The 13763-nt window shown below is 47.8% G+C and overlaps 4 protein-coding genes across 4 annotated transcripts; 2 read left to right on the top strand and 2 right to left on the bottom strand.

Annotated features, from left to right (window-relative positions):
- Positions 1–3378: 3378 nt before the first annotated feature.
- On the top strand, positions 3379–5100 carry LOZ57_005836 (uncharacterized protein; the record flags this gene model as incomplete). The annotated part of the gene is made up of 2 exons (XM_049254862.1): positions 3379–3703; positions 3767–5100. The coding sequence occupies 2 exons, from the start codon at positions 3379–3381 to the stop codon at positions 5098–5100; spliced, it is 1659 nt and encodes a 552-aa protein (XP_049106202.1).
- A 946-nt stretch (positions 5101–6046) lies between these two features.
- Positions 6047–9147, bottom strand: SOG2 (RAM signaling network component; the record flags this gene model as incomplete). The annotated part of the gene is made up of 4 exons (XM_049254861.1): positions 6047–8135; positions 8191–8537; positions 8601–8712; positions 8783–9147. 4 exons carry the CDS (start codon positions 9145–9147, stop codon positions 6047–6049), a joined length of 2913 nt encoding a protein of 970 aa, XP_049106201.1.
- An 830-nt stretch (positions 9148–9977) lies between these two features.
- RSM25 (mitochondrial ribosomal small subunit component) lies at positions 9978–10722 on the bottom strand (the record flags this gene model as incomplete). Its single annotated transcript, XM_049254860.1, has 2 exons — positions 9978–10338; positions 10391–10722. 2 exons carry the CDS (start codon positions 10720–10722, stop codon positions 9978–9980), a joined length of 693 nt encoding a protein of 230 aa, XP_049106200.1.
- Positions 10723–11275: 553 nt separating this feature from the next.
- LOZ57_005833 (uncharacterized protein) lies at positions 11276–13426 on the top strand (the record flags this gene model as incomplete). The annotated part of the gene is made up of 1 exon (XM_049254859.1): positions 11276–13426. The coding sequence occupies one exon, from the start codon at positions 11276–11278 to the stop codon at positions 13424–13426; it is 2151 nt and encodes a 716-aa protein (XP_049106199.1).
- Between the last annotated feature and the right edge of the window lie 337 nt (positions 13427–13763).

Here is a 13763-nt window from a genome sequence, read left to right as displayed (position 1 = left end):
TTGGCATTTCTTGTTGGGTCAGGAAGAAGGCATGGCATTTGTTTCTCATCAGTTTGGTACAAAAGGATTCCGCAAAAAAGATGTAAAAGACACGGGCGGGAAGCAAGAGTCCCAACATTTAAAAGCCCTAGGGCAGGCGGATCACGAAAAATTCTCATTGGCTTTCCCACCCTGTGCTTTTTTAAAACAAGAACCCACCAATTGCGTTTGTCGACAATGACGATGGAGGCATGCAGTAGCTTTCATCAGAGCAAAAGTGAGGCGGCGAAGGACTGGACCTCGGTGGTTCACGCAACTCAAAAAAGACTTGGCGGGCGAGCGCTGGCATGGCACCAGGCAAAGCAACTTCAGACCAGCCAGCACCTTGGTGTTGGCCATTTCACCAGAATGAATTTGAGAATGCACGACCCATTTGTATTTGTATGTTGTGGCTGTTTTACATTGGTGGTGAGTGGCTGCCATCAACCACACACCGACGCCCAAGACGCTGGAGGGATCTCGGTGTGTCTTCGGGATGAGTCAGCGGTGATGCACAGGGGAAACGGAACGGCCCCAGGATGATTGGGGGCAGGCCACTGGCTTGACTAAATCCGGAGCCGAATTCCACCGTCCCGGGGGGTTTTGGGTTGTGAAATTGATAGATCGACTGTTGACTGTGGAATGGCTGTAAAAAAGTTGGATGCGCCAGCATGCGGGTGTCCGTTGTAGGCTTCCAGGCAAACAAAGCCAGGTCACAGTGCCCAAGGGCATTTCACCGACGGGCATACAAGGCCCTAGGATGTCATAATTTATAAAGATCCGGAAACTCCCCGTTATGGGCCGCAGCAATCACAATCCTGCCAGCCCTGCAAGTAGCCACATGGGGGCTCATTTTCACATTGCCGTATGGCTTAAATGCCGGGAGGATTGTACAATGTTCCGGCATTGACATCCTCGCGATGATTGCTCGCTTCAACCGAATCCACGGTCCATAACGGTCAAGAGCACCGTTTTGCGCCATAGAGTGCCAGGGCAAGGGAGTGAATATGCAAACCCCTGTGCTCACTTGGATTTGCCGTCGTGCACTCCGTACACCGTACCAGCTTCGTGCTACTGAAAAAGTTGATACGCAATGCGGAAGTGTGGATTCTGTGGGACAAGGCAGAGGGCCTGGAAACCTGGCTGCTGCGGCTCGATTAGCTTTAACTTGATCTGGTTGAGATTCTTTTAACTATAGAGCAGCAACGCAAGCACAGCTTACTGTTCCTTTAGCATAGCCATAAATCATGCCATGAGTACCATCGGGAATTCCCAGTCAAGCCGCTTAAAACATCACGCAGGGCTTGAATGAGGCGCAAGTTTAACGCGCAAAATCGACTGTAGCCCGTCAACAAGGCCAGCGGCGACAAGCACCAACCAAAAACGACCAGTAGAAACCCTGAGCCATGCAGGGAGGGGGGAATTGCGCGCATAGCCTATCGGCCGGGCAGAAGCTGGCTAGGCGCATCAAAGAGGATCGCGGGGAAGCTGGACAAAAGGATGGCTCCCCGCATCACTTGCGTTGCCTGGCGGCTTGACGGAGCATATTGACCCACGCATCCTTCATGGCAGGCCAGCGCTGATCCGCTGCGCCTTAAAATAAGGCATCGTCTGCCCACGCATCCTGGTGGTTGTCGTCAAGCCAGCTTCCGGCGCGGCGCTACGACGGTTGTTGGCAAGTGCAGTAGCTAACTAACTAGTTAGTAAGGGCTTGCGAACCCAGTGACCACATCATCGATGTTGCCGCAGGTTTCAACCAGCGAACGCCCTCAGCCTTGGAGTCTGGCGTCCTAGCTGCACAGCAGCGTTCTGCCGCTTGAAAGAGAATCTCCCGTTTGTGCGGCCGGTTTCTTTGTTGCGTCTGACGCGTTCGTTTGAGCCCTCGTGATGCCGTATCAAGGCCTGCAGACGCAGTGCTCTGTCCTCCGTTGCCAACTGGATCGAGTCTGGACAGCTTGTGGTTGAGCTTCGGATGGCTCTCAATGGAATATCCGTCCAGGTGTTTGACCTTGCGCACCCCACTATCATAACGATTCTTCGTTTGCCGACCGTTCCGCGGGTGATGCCGGCTGCGTGCAGGGTAGAGATGCACACAGAACTGGCTGAGCTATCAGGCCCCAAAGCAAAACGTAGGTAGTCACTTCGTTTCTCCCGTAAGACGCCTCTCCCAGGCTGTGCCTTGCTCTGCAGGGCTATCTTCCCGTGCCTCAAGCTCCCATACCGGCTATTTCCCAGCCATCCCCGGTTTTCTTCGGTTTTACTCGCCTCACCTGTGGCGAATTCTCGGATCTACATCAATGTGGAGATATGTGCAGCATCATCGCACAGACAGACTCGACCTGTTTCATGAGGATGGCGGCGCCTCGAATTTGCTCATGTGGCCTGACATCTGAGGGTCGTGATCCGTATGGCCCTATGGCTCCTTAAGGCGGGACTATGGAGGACACTGGAGTGTTCTTTACCCTTTTCATAAAAACTTATATTAGGTTAGGAACAGTTCTGATTAAACGTGAGGCACCGTCATTCGTTTCGTGCCCTAAACTTGAGGTTGATTGCCCCAGAACTCGATTTAACGGTGTTGACCCGAGATCGTGCATAGCTGCGGTAACATTCCATCGAGTAGAACGAATCGTCGATCGCAATTCATCGGCCCCGAAGCCTGGATGCACCTTGTGCGATCCAATTATAGAGCGTGCATCGCGAAAGCTGTGCGATCAAACGATTCGATGGCAGGCTAACAAAATTATCCCAATCACTGCATGCTGCAGATCACACAAAATTTATTCTACTTGCGCCTTTGTAAGGAGTTAGTTAGTTAACTAGATGGTTTACTTTCATGCACCTCTTCTTACCTCTGGACCTTGAAGTCTTCTAAAATCGTGGTCATTGTTGTCTGCTTCCCCAGCTCCCAACAAATCGACAGCCACACAAAAAGCACGCCATACCTGAACTCACATATTTAGATGAGGAGCATTAATAATTATTGAACGCCTTCTCTTTCATTTCTTCTCGGAGTGTTCTTTTTTTTTTATTTTTTGCCCCTGAATACTGTCTGCTAGCTGCTTGCGTCGTGTTGAAATTATTGCTCGTCCACACAACCCTAACGGGTCGCCTCCTTATTGATATCCCCTTTGGGAAATCGACTCTTTACTCCTCCTCGACTTGGTCTGATTGAGCTGTATTCAATGAATAAGCTTGCTGCGAGAAGCAAAATGTCTACATGCCTCTCTTCTCCAGTCAGGAGCAGCTCTGTTCTTCAATGTTTCCATTAACAGTTTCTTAATCTTTTAATTTGGCCATCATTTCTACGTTTACCACTCAAAGTTGTTAAATAAACACAGGAGCTCTCAGGCTAGCAATATGGTACTCAAAGCTTCTATTACCTTCGCCCTTGCGGCGGTTGGGATGGCCGTGGGAGCGCCACCTCCAATCTCTTCTGGAGTTAGCTGGAGGACGACATTTATTCCAATTCCGGTCAATGATATCCCCTACAAAGTGCCCAGCTGGAATGGAGTTGAAGACCGTGGCGACTCTTTAAAATATGCCGTCAATTCACTTCCGGATAGCCCGCCGATTCCTCCAAGTTGGGCAGGCCGTATTGGTGTTCCAGGGGAGTCTGTAGAGAATCAGATGTTCTTCTGGCTGTTTGAAACGGAAGATAAAGCATATGATGAACAGCTTATCAGTGAGCCTTCTCTTCAGTTGCTATAATCTGGGTTGACCAGAGTTGACGAAACAACATTTCTAGTCTGGTTAAATGGCGGTCCTGGCTGCTCGTCTATGATTGGAGCTTTTGCGGAGAATGGCCCCCTCATGTATGGAAATTCAAGCAAAATGGAACAGAACCCATTTTCCTGGACCAAATTAGGCCATGTCCTCTACGTCGATCAGCCTGTTGGGACGGGTTTCTCCATTGCGGGTAATCCAACTCCTGCCGTGAACATTGAAATGGTAACAAATCTCTTCTACAAATGGCTAAGGCAATTCTTCACTACTTTTCCCCATTTACGCCAAAAACGAATCCATTTGACGGGGGAGTCATATGCGGGAATTTATATCCCATACTTTGCGGAGCGCATTCTCAAAAATAATGACGAATTTCTCATCGACCTGACCTCCATTGCAATTGGAAATGGAGCAATTGGTAATAATGTTGCTATGTCCGATGTAGTTGCTGGGGCTTATATTCGAAAGAAAGCTGGCGACCTGAAAATTTCTCGGGATATCATTGATGCGTTTACTGAAGCAGAACGTATCTGCGGCTTCGACTCGGTTTTAAAAAATGGAACCCAATACCCTCCCAACGGTCACTTCTACCTTCCCCAAACTCTCCACAATGCATCAGGTTTCACAGGAGACCAAGATTGCAATATCAAGCCAAAGACTCCTAACGCGGTTCTCTCCTCTATCCTCAACTCTACATGCTACGGACAATGCGCCATCTACTCCACCGCTCGTGACCACATCGACGCTATCAGAGAAAAGGACTGTTTCAACATGTATAACATTGATTACAACTGCCATACTCCAAACCCCCTTATTCCCCTGACTAGCTATCTCAACCGTGCAGATGTTCAGACTGCCCTAAATATTTTACCGTCGAAGCAAAACACACCTCATCGCTTCGAAGTCTGCAATCAAACTATTCTCGATTCCCTTTTTTCTCCTTTGATTCGGCCAATTCCGCCAGCAGAGTCAATCCTCCCTTCGATCCTCTCGACATACAAACTACCAGTTCATCTCTACCAAGGCCAGCGTGATATGGTCATAAACCATATTGCCGTAGAGCTCGCCTTGCAGAATATGACTTGGAACGGCCACCAAGGCTTCCAGAAACGCCCAAGTATTCCGTTCGGATCAAAAGTGAACATCGGAAAGAAAGGAGAAGTTAAAGACCCATCTATGGTCGCACTAGCTGGTCTATGGGCGTATGAGAGGGGGTTGACCTACCATCTTTTCAGAGACGCTGGACACGGTGTGCCTAGAGATCAGCCCGAGGAAATGTGGCATTATATTAAAAATGTGATTGATGGTGCCTGGAACGAGGGTCTCTTGAGAGGGGAGAGGGTTTTCAGTGCTTGAATATAATGTTCTCGGTTGTTTTTAGTTTTTTTTATATTGTGTCTGTTGGTGGTTGCGAGCACTCGATACAACTTTTGTTTTAAGTAATCTGCGTATCCCTTCTTAGTCTTATTCCCAAATACTCTTCTCACTTTTCATCTTTCTAGCTACCCACTAGGTTATATAGTTTACTTCACAATTTCTTCAAATAGCCAATCACTCTGCTACCAATAGGGATATTTGTGCGCCTTAATATCTACGTCTTGCTACTCACTCACTGAAGACATGATGTGCATACCTTTCAAGAAAGTGTTTTCCAGCAAACTATACACTCTCAACCATGGAACCACGTGTATCTAAATAATTGGCTTCGCTATGTTCAAAAATTACTATCTTGACAACAAAGCCATCGACAGGCCTAAAGGGCATATTTTCTTGGTCAAGATCTCGATAATCGTAAAGTAAGTAGCTTTGAAGACGAAGAACGCCCCATTTTGCCCAAAAACCAGCACACCCTCGGCTAGAGGCAAATCAACAAAGGACAAGTCGAACCAGAGATTACTAAATCAATAAAACACTGGCAATGCTGACGTTTAAAATTGCAGAGTGAACAAGTAACGACAGACAAGCAACCCATACTATTTTCTTTGGCCGTCAAACTTGCATTAATCCCATTCAAAACAAAGCGAGGCGAAGTCAGAAAACTAAACTCCCAGAACCGACCGATGTGGCTAGATGCAAATCAAAATTAAACAGTATATAAATATCCAAAGATGCCTGCGTCACATAAAGCCGTAATATTAAAAAAAAGAAAAAAGGCAAAAACAATGGTTAGGGGATCATCGACCTGGTATCTGGATGTATTATCAAGGTGTGCGGCAAAGATAAATCGACAGTTAGAGTAGGAGAACGAATTCGGCCGTTGTAGCGAGGGTGCCACATAAGGGTATTGACACCTGTAGATTTCCTATCGACGAATGAATAATGGTGCTGGCCCTGACATGGAGAGCAATGAGTCTGCTCTTTCGTATAAATTCCCTGCAAAAAATCGATCACTGCATGCGCTCACGGGAACAGCAGGAACAGTCGCCTGTGCTGCCGGGCCCAAAGCAGCACTTAGAGGTGTTGCTGGCATCGTGATAGATTGCGGTGAGGACCCGGCAGTCAGAGCGATTGAGGCCGTCGTTGTTGTAGAGCCGTTAGTGGAATGAGAAGGGGCCTGTGGGTGATGAGATTGCGAGGATTGTGGGAAGATGGATGACGGATTCGACGTGTTCAATTCCGCAAGATATGACCATGGAGAAGTGTCTATTAGCCTGCCTGCTTCTCTGCTAGCCTTCTGAACCGGCCTTAAAATGGCGACGATATCAGGAGGTAGTAGGCGCAAGTTTTTAGCTTCGCGCATATCAATCACTAGTTCAACAAAAGACTGTAAAAACGTCTTGCATAACTGCCAAAATTCTCGCTGGTTTCGCATTCCACCATTAGGCTCCTTTAACTTCATTGTGGAAAGACGTGCTTGCAGTGCTTCTGAGACATTGGTGCAAGTACGACAGCGAGTAATGAGTTTACTTAGCAGAGAATGTATGGGCTGCGGAGCTTTTGTCGTCTCTGCTAATTCAAGACATTGCGAAAATTGATTGGCAACGACTGGAACTGCTTGCAATACGGACCGATAAGCAGCGGTGAGTTGAACGAAAATCTTTTCAAAAATCCGCTCTTCTTCATATTCATCTAGCCCGGTCATTGGATTAATGCGGTTGGCAGTAGAGGTGGAAGCAGTGCTAAATGATTCGCCAGACCGAGGGGTATTAGCAAGCGACGATGGTCCGGATGACGTCAAGAGGGTATTGGACCGGCTGCTGGACCGGCTTCGTGTGCCGATGCTGGAGTTCGAGCGCCAGGCTTGGCTTGGGGGGTTAGGAGCACCATTGGGAGCACTGGGGGTTGGCAGATTGAGAGGAATAGATGTAGGCATCTGAGCTTGAACAGTCGTTTCACTTCTGAGTCGCCTCACCGGCAGAGGGCGCTCTCGGGCTGGAGGAGTAAGGGATTGGTCGGAAGTCTTATTTGGAGGTACCTTCTTAGCTGTATCGGACAGAGACTCTTTGGTAACGTTGGGCTGAGTCTTTTCATTCGGATTGATGCCCAAATTGACGTAAACATTGCGCAGTTCCGTAACGCTACCGTATATCATAAGAAGTAACGACCTGACATATCTCTGATCAACAAGGGACACGATTTTCGCGAGACTATGCCTAAATTGCGTAGCAACATGGACATAGGCATTGATACAGGTTTCACATTCATGCCTTACGGCATCCGACATTCGTTTGGCGGTATCTGGATCCTGCAAGTTTGCCTCTTTCGTCATTTCGAGCGCCTCATTCAGCTGTTCAAGATGTGTGGATGCATTGTAGAAGACAATTTCAAGTCTTGCCTTTCCGCATTCCTCACCTCTGATAACATTTATTACCGAGGATATATGCGGATGCACCTGGTATAACGCAAATAGTAGAGTTTTTGCCGCCTCAATCACGGGAATTTTTATTGTCGTTGATACTTTGTGTTCTGGTAAGCTCGACATGCGACGAACGAATCCGTCGCATGACTTCTTTCGACCCTTTGGGCTATTTGGGCTGGAGTCATTGCTGCTGCTTGAGTTGGCGCTATGTTGATTTCGAAGAAGTGAGCCGTGACTTAATCCGCGCAAATGACTATTACGATAGGGTCGAACCTCATCGAGAGTGCCCAGATCGTTCATTCGATGAAGCAAGCCTAGCCGTTTGTTGTGTAAAGAGGCTGCGCCTTGAATTACTCCTTCGCTGTTACTTCGATTTCGTTCACTAGCGGAAGGAAATCTGAACCGAGTTATGCTATTATGGGCGAAATTGTTTTGACTCGATGTGATTCGGTGGTGGGAGCGAATCGGAATGGGTGGTGGTCTGGTATATGAAGGAGACTTCGAGTCTTGAGACGAGCTCGTCCCATTACTACGTGGAATGACCGGGAATCGGGCGTTGCCTCTCCTAGGTGGCTTCGGGGTGTCCATTATACTATCACTTAAAGCAATGTTAGCATTGACAATGAGATAGAAAAGACTTAGCATACTGTGTATCCGATATACTCTCAATATCAATAACTGGCTGTCTGCTTTTTAGATATCTCTTTAGTTCTGCAGTTAATGCACTTTCTTTTTCAGCATCTGTCATTTCAGTCATTGCTATCTCCATTTCTTTCAATTCTAAAATCCGCTTTAAAGGTTGAGTTAAGCAATTTCCAGACACTTTCAGCACTTGTAGTTTGCTCATTTCGGATAGCTCGATAGGAAGATCTTCTAGGACATTCTGCATAACCGAAAAAACTCGCAAGGATGTGAGGTTCCGAATTTCCCCTGGAATTGTGGCAATTTTATTCCGGCTCAAATCGAGAATCTCGAGGAAGGAGAGGCTGAATACCTGCGGGTAGTACGGCCCGCATTAGTATGGTCGCTTCATGTGCAGGGATGAAAGTAAACTTACTCCTTTTGGAAATTCTGTAAAGCCATTCGCTCGAATATTGAGGTATCGTAGGTGAACACATTCTTGGAATCGGGAGGGTATGCGATCTATATAATTGTTGGACAAGGATAACCTATCCGAGAAGGGTAAGAAACATGGAATAAAACGGTGCTTGAGTGTAGCACCTAAGGAGTGTGTCTTACCTAGCAACTTCGTCCTTGATAATATCTACGATCTCATCAGGCACCCAAGAAATGCTTTTGTGTCCAAGATCAATTGTTAACTTTGGGCGAACCGCATCGCCCACCGCTTCGCTACCCGCCAGAGACCTTTTTGTTTCCTGCAGGCCATTTTCAACGGCACATCTAGCTAGGCGCAATGTCTCTTCCCGGCTGAGGACTTTGGAAGGGGGTGGTCGGTTGGCTCGCGCTGGTGGAGTATCGCCGCGAACGGGAGGACCAAGGTTAGATGCAGATCCGCTGGTGTAGGACTGTTGTTCTTTCGTATCTTCGGGATTGTCACCTCGAACGGTTCGAGAAGGCCGTAGGGCCTCGTCGGTGCGGCTCATGGTGGTGGAACCGTTTCCAACGATGCCAGGGAGCCAGCAAGGAGTTTTTCACAAGAGAAGGCGGACCCAGACGAAGATAAAAATTCAGCTATTGGTTTTCAGTATATCCCAAACGGCTCGAAGGGCTGCACGAAGGCATGCGAAGCGACATAATCAGGGCAAGGAGGAGCGTATTCCTTTTGAGTTTCGACGAAAGACGGCGTCGCATGCGGGAGGAAATGCGTAGAAGAGTCGGACTGAAGACTGCACAACCATTCCCTAGAAAGTTGACCAGTAGAAAGCGCCGCGAGGTTGCTGCGTTATCGCCTGATTCTCAAGCGAACTGACCATCCGAGGGTTCAAAGCTGGTGCAGCGTGTTACCGGGCTGAGACATTCAAGGGTAAGTAAGCTCATGAACCCAGCAGAACAGGCACGGCCGCAACCAGAATGCCATTACTCTGCGAACTTGAGTAGGCCGGAAGTGCTGTCGTGTTGATTTGCTGGTGGCTTGAGAGAATTGCGCTTTGCCCCAGACGCAGCGAATGATCGCCATCCGACCGTCAAGGCGTCTCGCCGTGTCGTTGTGGCGGCGACTTGAAACAGCGGGTGGTCACGTGGTAGACACCAAGACTCACCCAGCCGGGCCCAAGGACGATGACGAGGCAGCAGACAGAGTAGGAAAAGATTGAGGAGAGCATAGAAAAGGAATAGCAGGAGGAGAAGGGTTGGAGGGGCCCATCATGAGAATCAAGCGCGTGTTGTACAGGAGTTTACTATGGCAAAGGTATCTATGTAGTGAACATTACATGCAAAGCACGATCGGCAGCTGCGGAACGCGCCGTCACCTTGCTTATGGCTGCGGAGGCTCTGGCTGCTCCATATCAGACTCAGCCTCGAGTAACTCCTCGGCCGCCGGCTCAGCATCGAGAGCAACACCCGTGAAGGACGCTGTACGTTGCGAAGCTAGCTGCGACTCTCTATCCGCCCATTCCCTCCAGACCTCATACATCTGGTCTTCCATAGCCATTCCAGTAGTCAACATGTCTGGGCCAAAGTACGCGCCCGTGGCCATAGCTTCTTCCTGCGCAATCCTCCGCTCAATGTCCTCCTGTAGTCGCAAGTTGTAGAATTCCCGGCGGGCAATATCGTAGGCCTCGCCTTTGGTAATGTCGGGAACATTGTTCAGGAGATATAATTGGCGTTGGATTACACTGAAGCCAATCAGCAGTCGGAAATATATAGAACCAAACACGCATCGCCTACCTCTCACCATCCAGCTGCTTCCCAGGCTGCTGTAATTTCGACCAGTCATACTTTGCATGATCATTTCCGGTGGTTTCGACAAGTATTCGTGGTCGAGCAAGCTCCCACGGATGGTCTTGGAAGAATCGTTTCCGCAGTTGGTCCTCTTCGTAGCATATAGGTACCGGCTGAAACATACGGCTGGCCTTTCTTTTTCTCTGTGGCCTCTTCTGAGTCTCGAAAACTGTCTGAGGCTTCGATTGTCCCGGAACTGTCTTTACTCTTTGCTGGACAAGCTCATGTTGTTGTGGTAGATTTCGGATGAGAATCGAGCTGGGAGGGACTTCGAACATCACATCGGTCCAGCATGGTGTGTTCGCAATTTTACCAGCCAGGTTCTGAGAAATCGCTGTTTTCCTAACACGGAGAGCGGTCAGGTTAAGTTTTCCCATTTCTTTCCAGCGTCTTCTAAGGGCGGCGCAGCCCACGAAGATTATGGTTCAAAAACGGGGTCCGTGACTTCGAAAGCGGCTGGGGATGGATGCTGGGGTTCTTGAGGTGCGATCGAGAGAAATCTGGTATTGCTCATGGAATTGACTGTGTTACCGACAAATTGTTCTCTAGAAGAAAAGCTCATCTGAACCAAGTCCACTCTCAGAGGATTCTGGCCAATCAGAGCAACGGAAAGTGATGACCATCAAATTTTTGGAAACTCATTGCGCATCTACGCTCCAAATCCTCAACAAGCTCTCCAAGGAGCCATTACGGTGGCTGACTGGATATTGACTACAGACGGGTTAGCTTTAAGCTGTCTTGTTCTTCTTTGGGCATAAATGTCTCTTTGTGTGCCATGATTTCCCCCTAGACCTACGCTCCCAGCCCGACAAACGCGATGTTATCCAACTCATGCCTCTCTTCCGGTACTTGGAGGGCCAGCCCGGTCAAGCTACTAGTACTACCTATTCCCATGCCGTTCGCTCCATCTACTGGCCAGAGGGGCATATTCAGACCCCTTCATCTCGGCCACCTGGCCTGCCATCCCGACGACCTAAAACTCGCATTTTCTCCTTCGCAGACGTCTTCATCAATTCCCTGGTTATAGCCGGATATTGTAAGAAGCACTCTCCGTGTCCTAGAGAGTCCTTCTTGAGTTCGCGGAAGCATTATTCAACTGCAGCGGCAACCCAGACTTTCACGTCAATGAAGTCCTCGAGACGGTTGTCTAATACTGGCTTTCAGGAATCTAGACCCGTGTTGTTCAGGCAGGCGCAGCTTTTTAAGGATGAGAAAAGGATATTTTTGTCTCTTAGATCCAGTTTACCGGCCTGTGTCCCCCTAAACGCCAGTGCGTATCTTGCCGCTCGACGAAATCCCAACCCAAACTATCGGGCTCTATTTTCTTATTTCTATAACACGCTCGGATATGAAGAAGGTACAAGGAGTCTAATGGTTGCATTATCCAATCCAAATTTGGACATGCGAGTTTCCAGACCAGAAATGCAGGATGGTGCCGAACAGGGTGATTATGAGAGTGCCCAAACCCAACACCTTGTATCTCTGTTACAAGACCGTTCAAGTTCGAATGAAGTTATATTTAATGCATACACATCTCTTCCCGCGCCGAGAATCACATATCTCTCCCCTCGCTACCGCACAACTCTTCTCTATCGTTTCGCAAAGCCTCGTCAACGCGATCCCGTGGCTGCTCTACGCTTTCTAGGTATGATAGATGACATGTGCAACGCGTCGCTTGATATGTCACCTTCCCTGTGGGCGTCAGCGATCAGTCTCGCTGGGAAAAAATTAGATAAAGTGTCAAAAATTTCCTTTCAAGCTGCACTTGATGTTTGGCGGCGAATGGAATTTGAAGGGAAAGTCGATAGCAATTGTGTTGTGTTCAACATACTTTTTGACCTAGCAATTAAAGCAGGCCAGTTCAAAGTGGCCGATAAAATTATTCTGGAAATGCAGAATCGCAGGATCGATTTCTCTCGCTTTGGAAAAGTGACGCAAATATTCTATCTTGGAATGCAGGGGGATGCCGAGGGAGTCCGCAAGGCATATCATGACTTCGTTAAATCAGGTGAACTTGTTGATACGACGGTCCTGAATTGCGTAATGACGTCCCTGGCTCGCACAGGCCACATGGAACTAGCCGAACAGATGTATCGTCGTATGCAGGCTGTTCACAAAACAGTTTTTGGGGAAAATAAAGGCTTCAAATACGGTTCATATTCCTTACCGTCTAAAGATTATGCTTCATACAGGGAGGCGAGCAAATATATTGGCCGAATCCTTGGGGTTGCTACCTTTCTACATGATAAACTTCCTGAGAATCATCGAAAACTACAAGCATCTTTACCCTTAACGCCAGATGCAAAAACATTCCACATTTTTCTTTCATACCATGCATATATATCTGGTGATTTGCAGCGCTTCCTCGGCTATGTGGGTGACATGGAAGACACCCTCGAATTCCCCCCTAAAGATATGGTTTATGTACTCTTGTTAGAAGGCTTTGCGAAACATGGCGGCGCGAAAAACTCCCCCTGGAACTATAAGCGACTATCACGAACCTGGGAATCGTTTCTTAGTGACTTACAAAAGGGAAAGCAGGCGCAACGGAACAGGATATTGCCTCACTTGGACCGCAACACGCTGGAACATAAATGCTCTGATACCTTCATATCTTTGCTAAATAATGTCAAAGACAGGGAACCAAGCGTTCTTGATGACAATGTACCTCTTACGGCCGGCTATACCACCGACATATCACACCTTCATTCGAATACCAGGGAGAGTGGTGAAGACCTCGATCAACTTTATAATAGTACAGGTGATGAAAGCAATGAACCCATTGAAAGGAAAGGCTTATACCTTGGCCAAAGAATCATAATTGCGTGCCTTAAAGCACACTTTTTACATGGCGGGCCAAATGCCGTTTTCCGTGTATGGCATCAGATCGCCCCTCTCTGGCAAATGGAGTCTCGACGTCTCAAAGAAATTTACGCGGTGAACGATGTGTTATCCGACCTTTTGCGCAATAGACGTGTTTAGCGGGCATTTCAAGGGTGTATCATCTTTTTTACTATCGGCCATACTTTACTTCTGTGCTATATGAGATTTTGGGACTTTCGAGAAGCATGGAAACGCCCTTGCCATCAATCCATCTGTATTCTAGAAAACTCACAAGGCAAATTATGATCAACTATATGATATTCCAGATTTATCTTCATCAAGTGTGTTTATATGCTCCGTATTGTTCTATCTTCTCGATTTTCATTTTTGAATCATCCAAATTGGAGAGCATATGTGTCCTATGCGTGCTCCGTGCATAAGTTACGAACCCAGAAGTGTCAAAACAAATATATGAATCAAATGAGGATGGAAAACA

The sequence above is a fragment of the Ophidiomyces ophidiicola genome, assembly GCF_022830035.1.
Source record: "Ophidiomyces ophidiicola strain CBS 122913 chromosome Unknown scaffold_32, whole genome shotgun sequence".
In the NCBI taxonomy this organism is placed as follows: Eukaryota; Fungi; Ascomycota; class Eurotiomycetes; order Onygenales; family Onygenaceae; genus Ophidiomyces; species Ophidiomyces ophidiicola.
This window is presented reverse-complemented; position numbering and strand designations above follow the sequence as displayed.